This window comes from Paramormyrops kingsleyae, chromosome 22 (assembly GCF_048594095.1).
Source record: "Paramormyrops kingsleyae isolate MSU_618 chromosome 22, PKINGS_0.4, whole genome shotgun sequence".
NCBI lineage: Eukaryota > Metazoa > Chordata > Actinopteri > Osteoglossiformes > Mormyridae > Paramormyrops > Paramormyrops kingsleyae.
Window position 1 is genome coordinate 20,694,336 of NC_132818.1, and position 18,082 is coordinate 20,712,417.

At 41.7% G+C, this 18,082-nt stretch overlaps 1 protein-coding gene across 5 annotated transcripts; it reads right to left on the reverse strand.

The window, feature by feature from the left end:
- Positions 1 to 83: 83 nt before the first annotated feature.
- On the reverse strand, positions 84 to 17,624 carry itga2b (integrin, alpha 2b). 5 transcript variants are annotated; one of them, XM_023835471.2, is made up of 30 exons: positions 17,286 to 17,609; positions 16,734 to 16,864; positions 16,249 to 16,346; positions 15,794 to 15,959; positions 15,168 to 15,217; positions 15,012 to 15,057; positions 14,415 to 14,534; positions 12,886 to 12,930; positions 12,685 to 12,728; positions 12,422 to 12,487; positions 12,176 to 12,228; positions 11,670 to 11,881; positions 11,379 to 11,564; positions 10,188 to 10,233; positions 9,556 to 9,663; positions 9,340 to 9,395; positions 8,813 to 8,964; positions 8,542 to 8,652; positions 7,674 to 7,741; positions 7,220 to 7,367; positions 6,514 to 6,606; positions 6,074 to 6,153; positions 5,907 to 5,987; positions 5,072 to 5,237; positions 4,577 to 4,729; positions 4,285 to 4,389; positions 3,845 to 3,961; positions 3,513 to 3,614; positions 2,396 to 2,518; positions 84 to 1,967 (listed from the first exon to the last, which is right to left on the reverse strand). In XM_023835471.2, the coding sequence occupies exons 1-30, from the start codon at positions 17,453 to 17,455 to the stop codon at positions 1,854 to 1,856; spliced, it is 3,210 nt and encodes a 1,069-aa protein (XP_023691239.1). In that variant the 5' UTR covers positions 17,456 to 17,609; the 3' UTR covers positions 84 to 1,853. The 5 variants fall into 5 exon arrangements, with proteins under 5 accessions (XP_023691239.1, XP_023691240.1, XP_023691242.1 ...); XM_023835472.2 differs by having other exon boundaries at positions 5,072 to 5,177; positions 17,286 to 17,606; XM_023835474.2 differs by lacking the exons at positions 15,794 to 15,959; positions 16,249 to 16,346; positions 16,734 to 16,864; positions 17,286 to 17,609 and adding an exon at positions 15,304 to 15,433.
- Positions 17,625 to 18,082: the final 458 nt, after the last annotated feature.

An 18,082-nucleotide genomic window follows, 5' to 3' on the forward strand; every position in this document is an offset into this window, starting at 1 on the left:
CGTATCTTACGGTATAGCCAATATACATTTGGCAACTGCATTGTATATAAAACTTTTCATTATATTATATTAATTGCTACACATTTAACATCATTTCACTTTATTCAAAGTAACAACGTGGGTATCTAGTCTACATTACAATGAATCTGAAGTAAACTGGAGAAAAACTGGAAAGGAAATGAACATGTTCAATTGTCACATTGCCTCCTTTACAATAAGTACCACAATGGCTATTTAGGTAACGTCAGTGCCATAGTTAGTAGGATATCCCTTCAGTGCACAAATGATGATTTCAAAATGGCCTAGAATTCAGTGTATATGATGACACATTGTATCTAATAATTCACATAAAGTTTTGAAAACTGTAAACTAGAATGGACCATTAATGTGACACATCAAGGGAAGTGAAAAACAAGAAATCTATGTGTTTTATTAATTTAATTTAAGGAGTTGTATTTTTTTGAAAGTGAGTTGTTTGTTTTGAAATGGCTCAATAAATATTTAGCTAAGTAAATGTTCAATGTTACCACTGATTGAGTTCCCTGAATACAGACAATAAACAATATCTAACATGTTTCAAGTTTCATTTGTTCATTTTAGCAATAAAGCGATACATTTCTGGATGTAACGTAACACACCACAATTGAGACCTGGTGTTCTTTCCAGTTTTTTCTTTCCTGCTTTTTATTTTTTCTGTCCTTCATCGCCAAAGTCGGGGCTGGAGATTTTAATTAGCTAAACTCGTTAAATAAGGAATCTATTATCATTAATATTCTGTTCAGTAATATAGATGTAATTGTTACTCTTACCACCAATACTCAATTGATCATCTAAACCCATACAAATTTAATGTATATGTGTCTTGTATGAGGAGAACTTTGAAATCATATATGTTCATAAAAAAAGATCGTAGTTTTCTATATATTAAACTACTGCAAGCAAAATATCACCTAAATAAACAATGAATGTTCTGCAAGACATAAATAAAAACTAGGCTGTGGAAGGAAGAACAACTAACAGAGTACAGACACAACATCTAATCCATTCTTGCAAAACAAATATGTCCAGAACGTTTTGCATCCTTGCATGCTATTTGATGTTTTGACCAGCTTAATCTAAATTAGAAACTTCAAGGAAACACTTTGTACTGTGCTTCACGTAATATTAGATCTGATTACACTTCCAACATTTTCCACATTTTCTCAGGAGAAAGATATGCATTCATCACCGCTTCAGCTGAACAATAAATTTGATTGTCCTGCCATTCACTGTTTTCTTTCCCTTTAAACTTCAGCTATGGCCATTTCTTTCTCTAAATGTCCTGCGCTTTGATCTTTTAAACAGGTTCCAAATAAAAATTAATTAAATGTACCACGCCTATTAGTCTGCTGTTGTTGTGGGAATGGGTCCTGACATGTTCATTGTGTCTGCCTTGTAGGGCAAACAGTACCTGATGGAAGTAGGAGTGCCTCTGCTTGAAACAATTTTTATTTATGCTTTTTTTATATATATATATATATATATATATATATATATATATATATATAAAACCTGTATACACACACACACACACACCCTTGTCTATTAACATGAGTTGGTCTTATGGGTTAATTAATGGAGGAGACTATAATTGTTTTGCACAAACTACAATATCTGTGCTTATTGTAAAATCATTGCCGAAGCCAGCATGCCTATGGGGACACCTTGAGGAAAATTGCAGAATTGCAGGCTAACAACCTGCAACAATATTAGGAGAATCTGGGGTACCAATGATGACATCACAATTAAACAACACACACTCATTGGCTGACACATCCTAAAATACCACGTTCACTGTCTACACCTGAGGCGGCTCAGATGTCAGTTGAAGTTCTCTGTTGTTCAACTAAATATTCTCTCTGCTCGGCGTCGAGTTCATTCACGTCGTCGTTATCGCTTGGAGGCCTGATGCGCTTGAAGAAGCCGATCTGAAAGGCAAGCATTTCATGAAAATAAGGGGAACGGGCAGGTTTGAATACACCTGTATATACATACCGGGATATAATGATATCTCAGGTTTGTCTGTTCACTTTTCTCCCTTATTTACACATCACCGGCTACTATACAGCATACTATAACTGTGACTGACCTGCACACATATGAAATTAAAAAAAAAAACAGCCAAAATAGACAGGAAAGCAGGCAAACAGTAACATAATAAAATAATATGTGTTATTTGAGCTATCGATCAGTGCAGTCTGGTATATTGGAGATGCAATGTCTGTTGTAAAGGCTCATACATTTAAATAACACTTTTTGAATTACAGCCCAATGAAGCTGAATTTAATGATAAAAAGATACTAAATAGGAATAAAGTGCAGACCTGCTGCATGAGACATACAATAGACTGGAGTACCTTCCAGAGGATGAAGTTCAGCAGAGCGAGGAGAAGGAGACCAGCGATGATGGCCACCACAATCCACCACACTGGCACCTTCTTCTCCCCATCAGGGGTCCTCCACACCACCTTCGTGTGGGTCTACATGAGCACCAGCACTTATGTCAGTATGCCATTGATCTGACTACTTCCACATACAGGGTTTGGACAATAAAACTGAAACACCTGGTTTTATACCACAAGTGTGTCTTGGGAATGACAGATACAGGTTCTGCACAGTGGCCTGAGGGATTGTTCCTCTTGTAGAACAGTGGCCAGGTCACTATGTGATGCTGGTGGAGGAAAACGTTTCCTGACTCGCTCCTCCAAAACAATAATGGGTTATGGGTTTATGATTTTTGGGTACAATCTAAGTTAGTGCCTGAACATCCCTGTCAGACAGCTTCCTCGTGCATCCACAGTTACTCCTGCTGAATCTGGTCCGTCCTTCATGGTGCTATGCAGACATTACCCTGGATACTGAGGCTCTCAATGCACCACAAAGACTTGCTGTCCTGGTCACAGATGCGCCAGTGAGACTCACGCCAACAATTTATCCTCTTTTGAACTCTGATATGTCTCCCATTATGTTGTGTGGATTGCAGAAATTTATGTACAGCTGTGCTTTTGCTCTGTGAATTCAATCTTCACACTCTGCTCTTACTGATGGAACGTGTGATCAGTGAGGATTGGCCACCAGGCCGCCCATATATAGGCGTGAAACCGCAAACACTGCACTGGTCAGTGTTTCTGTTTCATTGTCCAACCTGTGTAGAGGGATAATTGTGAGTCTCTCACACTTAAATCGATGTGCCCTGTGCTCAAGGGCAAGACAGCAGTGCTGTGGGGTTTGGAGCCCTATGTCTTCTGCTTATGTTCCCTCAAACCTTGAGGTGGATAGTTCAGTTTCAGAAAGTTAAAAATCCAGACCAAGATTTTGTTTCAACCAACCAGCTGAGAACTCTCTGAATGCGACACTCTATATTAAACTGGTCCGTTGAATCGAAATCTTGGTCTGGATGTGTACTTTCCATCTCGGCACATATCTCTCTAAAGAAGCCCAGTGGTTTGCCACTGGAAAGCTGCATTGTCTCACCTCTGATTGGCCACTGAGGTGCACCTCTGATTGGATCTTGGAGGGCATGCTCTCCAGCTCATAATAGGCTTTAGAGTGAAGCACGAAGACTTCATAGGGTCTCTTGAAAGTGGGAGAGATGGGGCATATGTCAAAATAAGAAGATGTTTATAGAACAAGGAAGGAAAACGCAATCAACTAAGGTTGCGCTGAAAATCATCAGCTCCAGCATTTTTGAAAGGTATATATTATCCTTACTGACTTGCCGTTTGGATGTAAAATTAACCAAATGCATAGAACCTCCCTTTGTTATTGAGAATCTATTCCTGTTTTATCTACGGATTTGCTCTTACCTCCAGAAACGTCTGCACCCACAGTCTGGACATGACCTTCACCACAGCACTGCCACCCATCTCCAAGCCCTTGGCCTCACAGACGAAGCTCAAGCAGACATCATTGCCCGAGCAGTTCTGCCAGCAAAATTCATTCACTCACATCAGTGAAGCAAATGCATTAATCAAAGCCAGCTTTCATTGAAATGCCATTCATGAATAAAATAGGTAGTAAATTAATAATATGCAATATAATACGTCGGTAAAATGAACAATTAGAATTAATATACAATTAATTAATATAATATAATATAATTAATATAATGTAACCTAACGCTTGAAATATTAGTAAGGCAGCGCTAAGTTCATTTTAATTTTTGGGAAGATATCCCCCTCTGGTGGCAGTTATTGGAATTGCTACTGGCTTGTGCGATTTCCGTGGGTGCGGGGTATTCTCCTACCACGTGCACTGTCTCCTCGCGCAGGGGCTCAGCCTCCTCTGCCGCGCGCTTGTCGATCCGATGAATTCGGGCAGTGGTTATATTGAATGCGTTATCCTTAACCAGCTAAAGCAAAGGAAAGATAAAAAGCAGAACTAATCTGTCTTCTTGGGTGCCGAGGCTAATTCTAGAAACCTAAATTCAAGTGATTGGACAAAACATCTACGAAATTTGATCGTTTCGTCATTAATTTAAATGTTAAATATTCTATAAAAGACTAGAAAGACTCTCTAAATGGGCGTGAGATCCTTACATTGTAGGGATCGATATCAGCGGCGTTAGTGTGGCAGGTTAGGGATTCCTCTGAGGCATTGGCGAACACATACAGCAGGAATTTCCCCTGCAGACGGGTGGGGAAATCCACCCGCACCCTGGCATTGACTGTGGCTGGACCCAAGTTGCGAAGCTGGAAGATCAACCAGAGAGACACAACCACACTTCCTAACATAAGTCCTTTTTCAGGAAAGATTTTATAGCCAACACTCTGGAGTAAGTTGCTATTTTAAGGATGGAAAACCATTGTGCTTTGAACTTGCACTATATGGTTATTTTGCACATGCACACACACACACACACACACACACACAATCTATATATACTGTCTAGATACATATACTGTTTACTGGCATTGATGAGTCACTATTGTGCATTTTTTAATCCATTTGATCTAGCTGTCCGATACTCCTCAGAAATACAATTTTGTGTCACATGTGTGAAATATCAACAAAGTGACTGGACTTTGACTTACTTCGTATACGTGTTCCACAAGAGGACCGACACCTTCTAGAGTCTGGGGCTGTGGCGCTGGCTTCCAGTTAGCGATGGGCAGAACACACTCCGCAGGGGAGGAACCCCTGCCGAAACGGGGAAGCAGTGCTTCAGACTGGTCTGGTTCCTTTTTCCTCTGGCTCCTTCTGATTAGCCAAAGCAGGGGCCCCACAGAAGGATATCATACTGGGTCCCTAACCCAGACCAATTCAATTACGCTACAAATTTTTTAGGGCCACAGTCACTCAGGGGCCCTACAGAAGGATATCATACTGGGTCCCTAACCCAGACCAATTCAATTACGCTACAAATTTTTTAGGGCCACAGTCACTCAGGGGCCCCACAGAAGCATATCATACTGGGTTCCTAACCCAGACCAATTCAATTACGATACAAAAAATTTTTAGGGCCACAGTCACTCAGGGGCCCCACAGAAGCATATCATACTGGGTTCCTAACCCAGACCAATTCAATTACGATACAAAAATTTTTTAGGGCCACAGTCACTCAGGGGCCCCACAGAAGCATATCATACTGGGTCCCTAACCCAGACCAATTCAATTACGGTAATATTTTTTTAGGGCCACAGTCACTTAGGGGCCCCTGGAATCGCCCTAACTTTCTCCCACACTACCGCACCCCTGAGCCAATTGTAGAATTTTTTTACTTTACCCCTGCTCCGATTATTGCATTTTTTGGTGAACTTCAGTCGATCGAGCTAAGGGCACCAAGCTCTACACTTGCACTAATATTTTATCCTACTTTAAATTGGAATGTGGAGGATATTTCTGAAAGTTTGACATGCTAAGACCCACCCTCTCATTTCCAGAGTGGCCACGGCGCTGACGGTGAGGGGCAGATCGACAAGGTTGCTGTCTGGGTTGAGGCTGTTCTTGCTGGGGATTAAAATCGGAATGAGACAAGTCTGGCATCACACTCACACTCAGAAAGTCAGTAAAAAAAAAGAAGGCACTTGTCTTGCCTTTTTATTTGTATCTGGAATGACACATGGCTGTCCACGTCCCCCAGGTTACCCACGCTGAAATAGAGACCTGCCTGCACCTGTAGCAAATTAAAGGTCAGATAGAAAAAGGAACATTACCGCACGCAAGAGAAATGAAGATGACACAAAGTATCACTCATTAAGTATATTTCTGGTTGGAAATTGGCAGAGGTGGACAGTTCAGATCCGGAAAGGAAAAATCCTGACCAAGATTTTGTTTCAACCAACCCTTTGAGTTCTCTGTGACTGTGATTCTTTATACTCAACTGGTTGGTTGAAACAAAATCTTGGTCTGGATTTTTACTTTCCGGATCGGAACTATCCACCTCTGGAAATTGGCTTTCCGCAGTCAGCACTGGCATGAATATGAATATATGTAACTCCAAAGTTAATAAGGGCACATCGAGTCCGGCCTTCACCTTTTGCCCTTGCCTCATTGGGTTTCCCAGATCGCAGATCACAACAACCGTCCCATTGTCCTTCTTCTGAGAGCACATTAGCCGACTGAAACCCTGGTGGAGATTGATAGTCGTATCACTCCAAAAACACAGCTTAGCTAGTCTTCTGATGCTAATCTGAACCATTCACAGGCGTATGCATGTTCGAACACATCTTTATCCCTCATGACAGCAAAACTAAAGCCCTGATCCGCCAAACACCCTTATTTCCCACGTGGGGTCAGTTCCTTTGGTATAAACAAAGCTTGCTTGTCATAAATCTCAAACTGGTGACGTCACACTCTATTTACTTGGGAGCTTTCAAGGGAATGGGGTTGCAATTCTATGCTTTTCTTTCACCTTTATCTTACAAAAGAGCATTCCAATTGAAACCACATTTTAAGAGTCTGTATGCATGAATAGATTTTAACGTGATTACAGGTTGCATTTCATACAGTATTTGAAACAGACTATATTTCTGTGTAATACTTTTGAACTTAGCTGATGCAAATTTGAAATAATACAAAATGCTAAAATCCATCAAGCAATCAATTACCGTAGCAATTAATCAGTTAGTTGACCAATTAATCTTGTAGTCATTTCATTGTGTGATGCATGAATTTTGACAGAACATCTGGGTGTAGGTAACATAGGCAGGGCGAGAAGATCACGTGGATGCAGGCGTCACCTCTCTGCTGCTCAGCCCCCCCTGGTAGTGCGTGTGAGGGGGCGGGTGGATCTGCAGCTCTGTCTCGTAGGCTCCCTCCCCCCGGTTCTCTGCATCAATGAGCAGCAGCGCCGGATTCTCGTCTCCAATTAGCAGACGGTCATTTTCCCTTTCGGGGCGAATCACAAAATCATCAGCGGAGATGCATAAACATATATTCCGGATGAAAACCAGGGCCGAGGCCAAACGATGTCTGGGCGTGTCTCTCTCGGCCATTTTTGGTCAAGGCGATCAGGAACTTACTGCGAAAGCGGAAAGTCATTCACACATAGACCCTACACAAAGGGATGTGGCTTTTCTGACGTATACAAGATGCGCTGCCCACTGCTGACACGTTATCGTGTTTCCTGGATACTCGTGTAGAGACAAATGACACAGCGTCTGCAGTGAGCATTACTGGTGAGAAGATACTTACGCCTTGGCTGCCAGCCTCAGATCAGGGACACACACATTGTCCTCGCCGCAGTCCAATATAATGCGGGTCTGTAACACAAGATAAAAAAGCCAATAACCAATGTGCATCCACACCTTCCTTCCAGGACCCGTACATATTTTAATTATAATATTACACCATCCACTGCAGTCGTTTGGTACACTGTCCTGAGTTATTCCCTGCCTTGTGTCCATTGTTTCCAGGATTGGCTGTGGACCCTCTTAACCCTGCATAGAACAAGCAGTGCCTGTAATCGGAAGGTTGCTAGTTCAAGCCCCAGCCTTGGCAAAACGGTCACATGTCCGTGGGCCCTTGAACAAGCTCCATGGGTGCTGCCTGTTGGCTGTGACCCCCCCCCCAAGCTATGGAGAGCAGGATGGGGCAGGTGAAGAAAAGCATCCCAATGTACCTGCACTTGTGCAAATAGCAAAATAAAGGATCTATTTCACACACGTGACACATCTTTTTGAATATGGGGTCAGAATGAGCCTGGAAACACAGGGCACAAGGCAGGGGACTCCCTGTGTGAGAGGCCAGTCCGTCACAGGGCACAAGGCAGGGGACTCCCTGTATGAGAGGCCAGTCCATCACAGGGCACACATGCATGTACACAATCATACGCTTTGCAGGAGAAAACCAGAGTACCTGGAGAAATGCACACAACATGGAGAGAGATGCAAACTCCACACACGGAGTAGGAACAGGAACCAGAACCACAGCCCTAGATAATCCAAAACCATTTCCGTTCATACATCAGGAAGGATCGTCTAGGCACAGTCACATGACCACGTTTAAGACACATGCTCACGGAAGCATTATTCCCTGCCTTCGTATTTCCCCACAACGTCACCTGTGCGACTGCTGACATGTGGCCCTGCAGCACAGCCTGGGTGGAGTTTGCCAGCCTGTAGGTCAGGGCGATGAAGATGGGACTCAGCTTGTCCTTGAACTCCGACTCATGCTGCACAGAAAATGTTCAGGTAACGTCAGATAAAACTGCAAGACTTTGTGATTGGTTAATAAAAATGTTACTATTGAAAACCAGTACAAGCAGGAAAATTCATTGGACCTTTTCCCTATTCAAGTAACATACGATTGGTGTTTCACTTGGAGCAACTTACCCGTAGGTAGGCAGTATGGTTCATACAGGCCACGCCCACCCGCTTTAGGATATTCAGGGAGAGGTTCTCCTGTGGCTGACTGGACTTCAGGAAGAGGGTCCTTCTGGCAGTCTTCTGCTTCATCTTATCTAGCTGAAGCTCAGCGTTCAGAACTGGAAGTGTCACAGAGGTGTCACAATGAGATTGAAGAGAATGGTGAAAGACGAGAATTCAGTAAGCAGGTAGGCGGCTATTTATTAGTCCTAGGGTAGGATTACTTAAATTACGTAAATTAAATGTTAATTTAAATCTTAAGTGAGACATGTTACATTAGTGGCCAAAATTGTGGAAACGCTTCCAATTTTTAGAGATTGCGGAACTTTATTCAACTGTTGCTCCAGTTACTTATTTAATCGTCCAATGTATGATATTTGTAACATTCTTATAAACATTTCCCCCCAATATTTGTGTAGTAATTTTTAAAATGCAATGCCAAACATGCTAGATGTTTCCACAGTTTTGGTCTATAGTGCATACAAAACATTTACCTATTTGTTCTGGAATTCTGTGGCCAGACACGCTGACACACATCTGGATTGTGAAGCTACGTTGAAAAAATGGAAAATAATTATCAGATTCCTACTATCATTTTACCCTCCTTATCTCCAAATAAGTGCGTTCCTGTCAGTCAACACGTCGCGGTAATTACTGGGAACAATGGTTCACGAGTCACGTATTTAACGAGGTTAGAAAAACTGTCCTACCAGGAGACGTCCCTGGAAGTCGCCGGAAGCTGGCAGAGCTTGACGTCAGGGTTCAGGAAATCGGGGTGCAGGGAGATAAGGGCTTTGGCTCTTACCACGGCTTGTGCCCTTTGCAGACCAACAACATACCACACACACACTGATGGTATTTCACTGACATCTCTGTAATACTACAACTGAAATACTAATAACAGTATTACTAACATTCATACTAATAACAATAATACAGGCATGTATTTCTTGAATTCAGAAGATATGCATTTAGTAATTAAAAGCACTATATGTTAAAAATTAAACACAAAATTAAACACCATTATTAAAACACTCATTGTATCTAGAAGCTCATCCAATCGTCGTTATTTAACGAAGAATAATCCAGTTGCCATGACTCAGCCACCAAACAATTTCACCTGGATGACTGAGAATCTTCAACAATTTTTAATTTTGTTTATTTCTCTACCAGATCATTTGCAATAAATGCACGGGATAATGTGCAGGTGCTGACAACAGATCTGCGGACACAGGGCCTGGCATTTACATTATGATTATTCACTTTGATGTTTACGTGAATGTTTTATGCAGGATGCCCTGCCCCCCCCCAGATAATCCACGCTTCAGTAGCTACACCCTACCTGTACACAGCGATCTTGCTGGCTCCCCATGCTCCAACTGCAAGATCTGTAAAAAGGCAGATAAAAATATACCTTTGTCTTTAGAAACGCTTTGACAGTTATTACAATTATTCGCTCCTTCGAAAAATGCGTGGTAATGCACTGGAAGCCAGTACAGGATTCATAAAAATATCCGGAGAGTGAAATACTCCTACGTGTAACTTTCACGAGTCCACATCCTCTCTCATTCTGCCTAGGAGATATTTCTCACTAAGTTACATGCATACGACCCATTAAGTGCTCAGTTTTTCTCGTGTGCAGTGCAGTGCAGTGATGTATCACTGGGCAATTTAATGCTTGATCTGCAAGAAAGTAGAGGCTCTGATGGAACTGTCACTTAGCGCTCACTGTCAGAGAGAGGTGAACTGAAATGTCATTTATCTGGGGAAAGTCGAAGACAGCCCTAAAAATGAAATGCCACACGTTAGGAAACATGACCGCAGGGAGAGGGCCCTCTGCCCCAGTTTGGGACATCTTCTACAGACTCCCATCTCTGACCCTCCATGAAGGTGAGAACTTGACGAGTGACAGCCTTTTACCTGTCATTTGAACTGCTGAAATTTACCGATGCTGTCAGAAACTGTTGTGCTGGAGACAGACTTAGGTGACACACAGGAAAGTACATTGTGGTTGGCTTGTCATGAAGACAGATATGGATCTGTACTCACAATCCGGTTTTGGGTAAGCAACTATGTTCTTTTTAAGAACAAAAAACTTACCATTTAATTATATTTCAATTATATTGTTGCCCGAACAAAAGACAACTTCTGGGTACACTAATTAAGAACTATCTACAATAGTCACATTTATCAAAATCAATAATAATAATAATAATAATAATAATAATAATAAATACTACATTTATTTATATAGTGCTTTTCACGCCATAGGCTTGCGCAAACAAAAAGGTATTTTAATGTACATTGTACAATGGAGAAAGGAGGTCGGTCATGGAGCAATTTGGGACTGGGGGCCTCGTTCAGAGGCCCAGCAGTGAAATTGCTTTGCTGAGTTTGGAGTTTGAACCGGCGACCTTCCAGTCACAGCCCCAGCATCCCGACCCGAGACACACACATATGTACTCAACACTTCCCGGGATCAACAAAGAGTGAGAGCAAGAGCGAACTGTTAGAAACGACTTCTTAATCTGACCTGGGTAGCCATTGGCATCGATGTCAGTTGCCCCCCTCAGGGTGAAGCCAAATGCTGCCGGGGTTGGCAGGTTCTGGAATGGACTTTGGAGAACCTGGGGGTGCTGGGACAATAAGCCGTCAGCCTGCCCCATGAAGATGAACACCCGGCCCTCGCCGTGAGAGAAGGGCGCCCCTACTGCAATATCTGAGGAAAAACATTAGAATTTCAGCATTCTAAGACTTCAAAAAGGCACCATCGGCATTGATGGCCGTGAAGTTTATGGCCAGAAAACTATGGAGGCTGCCTGACCATTGAAGCCATCCTGGTCAATGTCTCCCAGCGGTGCAACGGCGCTTCCAAAGCGGCCGTACGCGTCTGCGCCTATTAGCTTCTGATCAGGCTTGCTGGAGAAGGTGGATCGCTCCTTCTGAAGGTACACCAACACCTGCCCCACTTCAAGCAGCTGTTTGGATGACTGCCATTGCATAAAGAGCGGCACCCCAACCAGGATGTCGTCACGTCTGCAGGTACAGGGAAAGGCATGACTTTGTTTAGGGAAAGAGGATTCATTCAGAGTTAGATTCATATAGATTAAGCGTAGGATACCCAGAATGCATTTGTGATGCATTAATTATTATTTATAATAACAATTTGCTGTATTTTCTGACCCCACTACATGGTGCTCTCTGTTAAAAAAGGGCACAAAGAATGCTTCAAAGCAAACCAAGAGCACCATCTAGTGGGGTCAAAAAATACGGCAGATGGTTCATGACGCGTCATTTTGTTCGTCACTAATAAGCGCCCTGGTGCCTTACCCATCGTTATTGATGTCAGTCACTGCGACAGCATGACCAAAATATGAGGCAACCTGAAGAGGAGATTTAAATAAACAATGTTTGTTGTCTTTGGTACCTACTCTTCATCCTGCAGGGTGTGGGGCTTTTCAGCTCTTTAAATCAGTAACACTAGCAATAATACAGAAGCTCATATCACTTTAATCAAATGCTGAGATGCTGGGCACAGCGAAAGCTTCCGTTTATGCCGCGCATGAAGGGTCTCACCTGGGTGCCGTAGAATGTGTGGGACATCTGTAAAGAATACCTTGTATTTCCATTGTAGATTTTAACCTAAAACAGCAAATGTCTGAAGTGAGGCTGTGGAATGACATAAACACATAGTTCAGAGAGCTACTTTCTCTGTCTTGTCCAAATGCAATCCATGCCCCGGTAAACTGATTCTGTCCTTTCTAATGAAAGTGAATAAGGCTAATTTTAGCCTACTCCCGTAGCATTGACAGGAGTAACGATCTGGCAGCGAAACTTACTGAACCAACTGTGTTCTGATCATTGGGAGCTCCGACCACATAGTCTGAAACAAATTACGCAAATATCACTCCATATCATAGTCTTGCAGAGCCAATAAATCATATTTTCAAATATGTGGCTGACATTATGATGCATATAACATTCAGCAGGAAAACAAAACCTTTACAGTAGAAAGTAGCCGTCAGAGTTAGCCGACATACCAGGGATGGAATCTCCCGTGAATTCGCCAACAGCCACCGAATAACCTGACAAACAGACACAGTGATATTCAGTAATGCATCTCCTTCGATCAGTGATGACGTACAAAGCAGCTGTACTCAAACACGCTATTGATAAGTTGCTAATGCAGCCCCCTATACTCTGGAAGACCTGTCCGTGTTGATTTACAGCAGCCTGAAGACTAAAACTGAGAGACCAACAGACTCCCACAGCTAACAGATCATAAATATACTGTATCCTTGCGGTTATTTTTATTGTTTGTTTTGCAATTATGTTATTTGTTGTTGTTTATTGTTATTTTAAAACGTTGTTATTTATTTGTTCATTTCTATTTTTATTTTGTTATTGTTTATTGCTCTTTTAAGAGGGGCGGAGTTTCAAGGGAGGCAGAAGGATGAACATCCATGGCCCCTCACTCTAGGGGCTCCCTGCTGATCAGGACTTCATTAACAAAACACATAGATCAAAACACTTAGATGAAATGTCCACTCCAAACTGTTTAAATAACAATTTTGTTTAGATATTACAATCTATGATATTTGTTTAGATATTATAATCTGTGATCTTTGTTTAGATATTACAATCTATGATATTTGTTTAGATATTATAATCTGTGATCTTTGTTTAGATATTATAATCTGTGATCTTTGTTTAGATATTATAATCTGTGATCTTTGTTTAGATATTACAATCTATGATATTTGTTTAGATATTATAATCTGTGATCTTTGTTTAGATATTATAAGCTGTGATCTTTGTTTAGATGTTATAATCTACATTAATATAGGCCTAATATATTGTAAATTTGCCCAATTAATCCACTGGAGTGATACCCCCCTCTCTAGCTGGAATGGCGCACTTAGGGCCCCCCTACCCCATGTCAGCCTAGGGCCCCCAGAGAAGTTAGTCTGCCTCTGCATTTTAATCTTATTTATTTTTATACTATTTTGTTTTGCTTTGTATCACATAGGCCTACGTCATTTCAGGCACAACTCTGGAAGTAGGCGGGGAAGCATTTCAGTATAAACAGATACAGTGCATCATTGTCTATGTGGTAAATACAACTTTAACTTGACACGGACGCTGCTGCATAACAGATCACAGGTTTTAAAAGCCAAGGAGAAAGAAATGTGTTTTTGCTCATATAAATTAAATGTTCATGAATCATATAAGTACATATGACGAAAAATCCACAGGGCTTCAGTTTATATTACTAACTGGGAAAATGGGAGGGAAAAAACATGTGAATAATTAAATTAAAAGGCAATAAATAAATAAATAAATAATAAACAAACATATACTTAAATATCCATGTCTAACACAACCGTTTTCTGGTTTCACGGTAGTCGTGATGTATACTGAAATATGCAAAACAATAAATATACACGTGCATGTTTTTGACATTGTCATTGCACGTGTACATTTTTAAATTAAATTTGAATAATTTATTCTTTCATAATCTGCATAATGTGATGACGTGGGCTCCTTTATAGGGTATGGGCACCCTTACCTTTATAGACATCGTAGTTACCCATCTCCGGCGACAGGACTGTGTTCTCCACATATCGCACTGGGTTTGAAGTCTGACTGCTTTTAATAACGTGAGGTACATCCGCGGCGATAATCTGACCTGCAACACGGAGGCACTGCGCTGTCATTTTCTGCACCGCACGCGGTTTGTGGGTGACGAACAAGACCATACATTCCGTGTCTTATATACACGTCCTCTGACTACTGTCAACCATAACATAACCGAAGTTCATGCTCTGATGTTAGACTTTTAAAACAACGATAAATAGTTTGCCTCCGGCAGTTTGCAACTTTCTAGACACGAGGGTGCAAGGAACTAACGTCGCGAACATAATTCCTGACTGGTGACTGTAGGGGGCGCCAGCCATCTGTGTTTATTTTATCTTTTCGTTTAACCCCTACCTTTTCTATCTGTCAGACAACAGATACACTTAAACAGATCAATGCACAATCCGATTCACTGCAAAAATATTAAATACAGCAGTGACGTTTCTATATGGGAACATTTTACTGAATCAATACCCATGACATTTCCCTTTACTTTTAAAGGAAAGCTTATTTCTAAATCTTAATTTACCTTCGAAGTAGTAACCACCTGGTGCACCAAGAACAACCTTTCCATCCTTTAAGAAAAGAACATGGTCTGAGACTTATAGCTAAGTAATTAAAAGGTAAAAAGGTAACGATATTACCACGATATTTACATTAGAAAAATACAGTAAACGATCTGCACCTTTGTAATGTCCGAACTAAATCCAGCCTCGCAGTATCGCCTGTCGTGATCTGAGAAAGTAAATGCACATGTTAGCAATACATCAGGCGTGTGGTCCTTTGGAATGGGACAGAAAGAAAACAACCATTTCGCTCACTTTTGTTTAACAAGAAGATCTTAACCCAACCCAGAAAAAGTTTCCAACTTCCATACAGTGGCTCTAAACTGGTGGTTCTCAACCTTTTTTTGCACCGCGACCCAATTTTCACCATGCCAGCTCAGTCGCGACCCTATATAGCCTACTATTGTATAGGTTTAAATTACGCCAATCAAAGCCTATTGCACAAATCTGATTGGACGCGCCAGTGAATTTTAAATTAAGCATCTATGGTTTGGCTTCTTGGATTGGTTGACTGGTCACTGGTTCTGCGCTAAGCAGCTGCAGACCCAAGACTCGTTATATATAACGACCCCCTCAGATCTTGGGTCGCGACCCACAGGTTGAGAAACGCTGGTCTAAACATCTGACTATAGTATCCTATATGTTTGATGTATTTGTAAAATTAGTCAAGTCAGCTAAAATATTAATAAGTGCACCTATCTGAAGGGTGATGATAAATTGCCCAGATTAGTGTCTTCGTACTTACAGAAGTTCCTCTCCTCATACACCCGATCAATCAGCAGGTCTTTGCAGGGGGCGTATTCAGTAAGCTTCCCCGACTGCACGTCCAGCATCTGGCAGTTCCCCACTGGCGTGCTCCCCGATTCGTTCTTGTTTTCCTTTACGTTCCAGTGGTACAGTGGGGCACAAGCCTGGTAGTGATACACGGACCAGTGGAGTGAGATCCCCAGCGGGGTGCGGATTGACCCTACCGGCTCGTAGACTGCGGGGCAAACAATTCGGAGGGTGGGCGAAATGATTTTCCGAAGACGCCAAAAAAAGAAGAAACTTAAACATTCTTTCTTCGCCCCCCCCCACCCCCGACATATACTATCGGTAGCAATCCTTAAGCAAGTTATACCTTCGGCTCGATTCTTCAGGGGCTACCAAACAAAAGGTGTGGGACCTCTGTCCTAGGTGACTAGAAGATGCGGCGCTTACCAAAACGTAGCCGGGCGCAACCCGCACGCTGGCTCCAAACCACTGGTGCGACTTGGACGCTTCTATGCGGTAGCTGGAGTAGGAATAATTTTCACTGCCTATTAAAACATAATTATACATTGCCTCATGAAAGAGTACGCGAGGGAATAATAACAATTTTCTGATTTTATTCAGAATTTCATATTTATGCAGACACTCCAACACGCATTTGATGCTCCTTTCCAAGAGTCATAACAAAGATTAAGTATTTGATGAGTAAGATAATAAATAATTTCTAGTTTTATGTTTTCGCAACACTGTGCAGAACAACTGTGATTTTACTTGTGTGTTGTTGATGCGCCTGGTGGGGTCCTAAATATCCCCATTTGGATGACCAACAATTACATAAAATTTACCAAGCCCCCCCTCCCCCCCATTCAGCACCTGCTCCTCCAAAAGTCTCTGCATAGCACTGCTGTTGTTGCATGACTGGCGTGACCATTTACCTTCACCGTCAAAGGCCATCCTGTCACACGTGCTATTCCCTTGAGACCAAAGGCAGTGGAACACTGCCCCACCCTCTGTCACTCCAGGCTGGCTTGTGTTGGCTTTAGGGGCCCCCACCACTAGACTGACCCTGGAGAAGAAGAAAATGAACAGCTTCTCAGACATTCCACCATGGAGGCTTCCTGCCCCGAACCCGATGCCAGGCCTGTGAGCCCACGCGGATCTACACTGCTCAGAAGGTAAGACATGGAGCCTTCATCCATGACGCTACACCTGAAGACAGGATTTGCTAGTACGTGTCAGATTTACACTGAAATAAAGAAAAGAATAGAATGAATATTATTGAATTCCAGCATTCAAAAAATAATCATTGTTTTAAATTTTAGTTCTAAAAATGATTACAGAAACAGTACAGTTCAGAATTCAGGCCTGGGGGGGGGGAAGGTTAACAGCTACGTGGGTGTCACTGGATCACTCAAACATTGAGGCATGATGCTTCAGAAATCCTAGAGATGTCAGGCAGGCATGTAGTGTTTGAAGGAGGTACTCACAAGTTATTTTCGTCTTTATAAAAGTCCACAGAAAATCCAAAATAGCTTCCCTCCGGACCGGAATAAACATCAACATTTTCTGCATCCAAGTTTAAGGCAGAAGCAAAATGAGGAAAAGTACTGAACACAAGACACACAAGTAGCAACAGATGATTCTTTGTTCTCTTCATCTTTTTTTTCTGCAGTGAAGTTCTTTGGTACTGCAGTGAGAGTTATATACAGTATGAAGATACGCCTTTTCCTTGTGCAGCTATTCCACTGTATCTGCTATCTTATTTCCGCAATGCACCGTAAGGCAGTATCAGACATTGCCTGCAGCTTAGATGAGTAGGAAATGTGGTTGGAAAGTTGAAGTTCTTTACCAAATATGTCTTTGCGTACATAATCGCTTCAGTTGCCTATTTGCCATACATAGAAATATTCCAGAATCGACATCTTTGAAGAAGAGTTGCATTTCTAGTAGCCTACTGTTATTTCAGGCAATTTGAAGACTGCATTGTTTATACATAATAATATACAGCAAAAGTAATTCTACAAAAAAAGTATGATCGTTGAGCAAATAAATTGGAGGATAATAATAATAAAAAAACAACTTGAAAAAGATAATGTAAAATTATTATAAACCCAAAAGCATAATAAGAACCAGGAAATATACACAGCACAAACAATCTACAGAGTTTGCAGGTATTGCAGCAATGTTAATTAAAATACAATGAAGACAAGTAGAGCCAACAGAATAAAAAGGGCTCAAAACAGCAGATGCAAAATGTCTGCAAGGTATGGAGTACGCAGTTCAC

Coding starts and splice junctions, on each gene's coding strand:
- itga2b (XM_023835471.2), bottom strand. CDS start 17,455: ATGAAGAGAACAAAGAATCATCTGTTGCTACTTGTGTGTCTTGTGTTC. Junction 6,154..6,513: donor CAATGAGGCAAGGGCAAAAG/GTGAAGGCCGGA, acceptor AATTTGCTACAG/GTGCAGGCAGGTCTCTATTT. Junction 5,988..6,073: donor TTCCAGATACAAATAAAAAG/GCAAGACAAGTG, acceptor TTTAATCCCCAG/CAAGAACAGCCTCAACCCAG.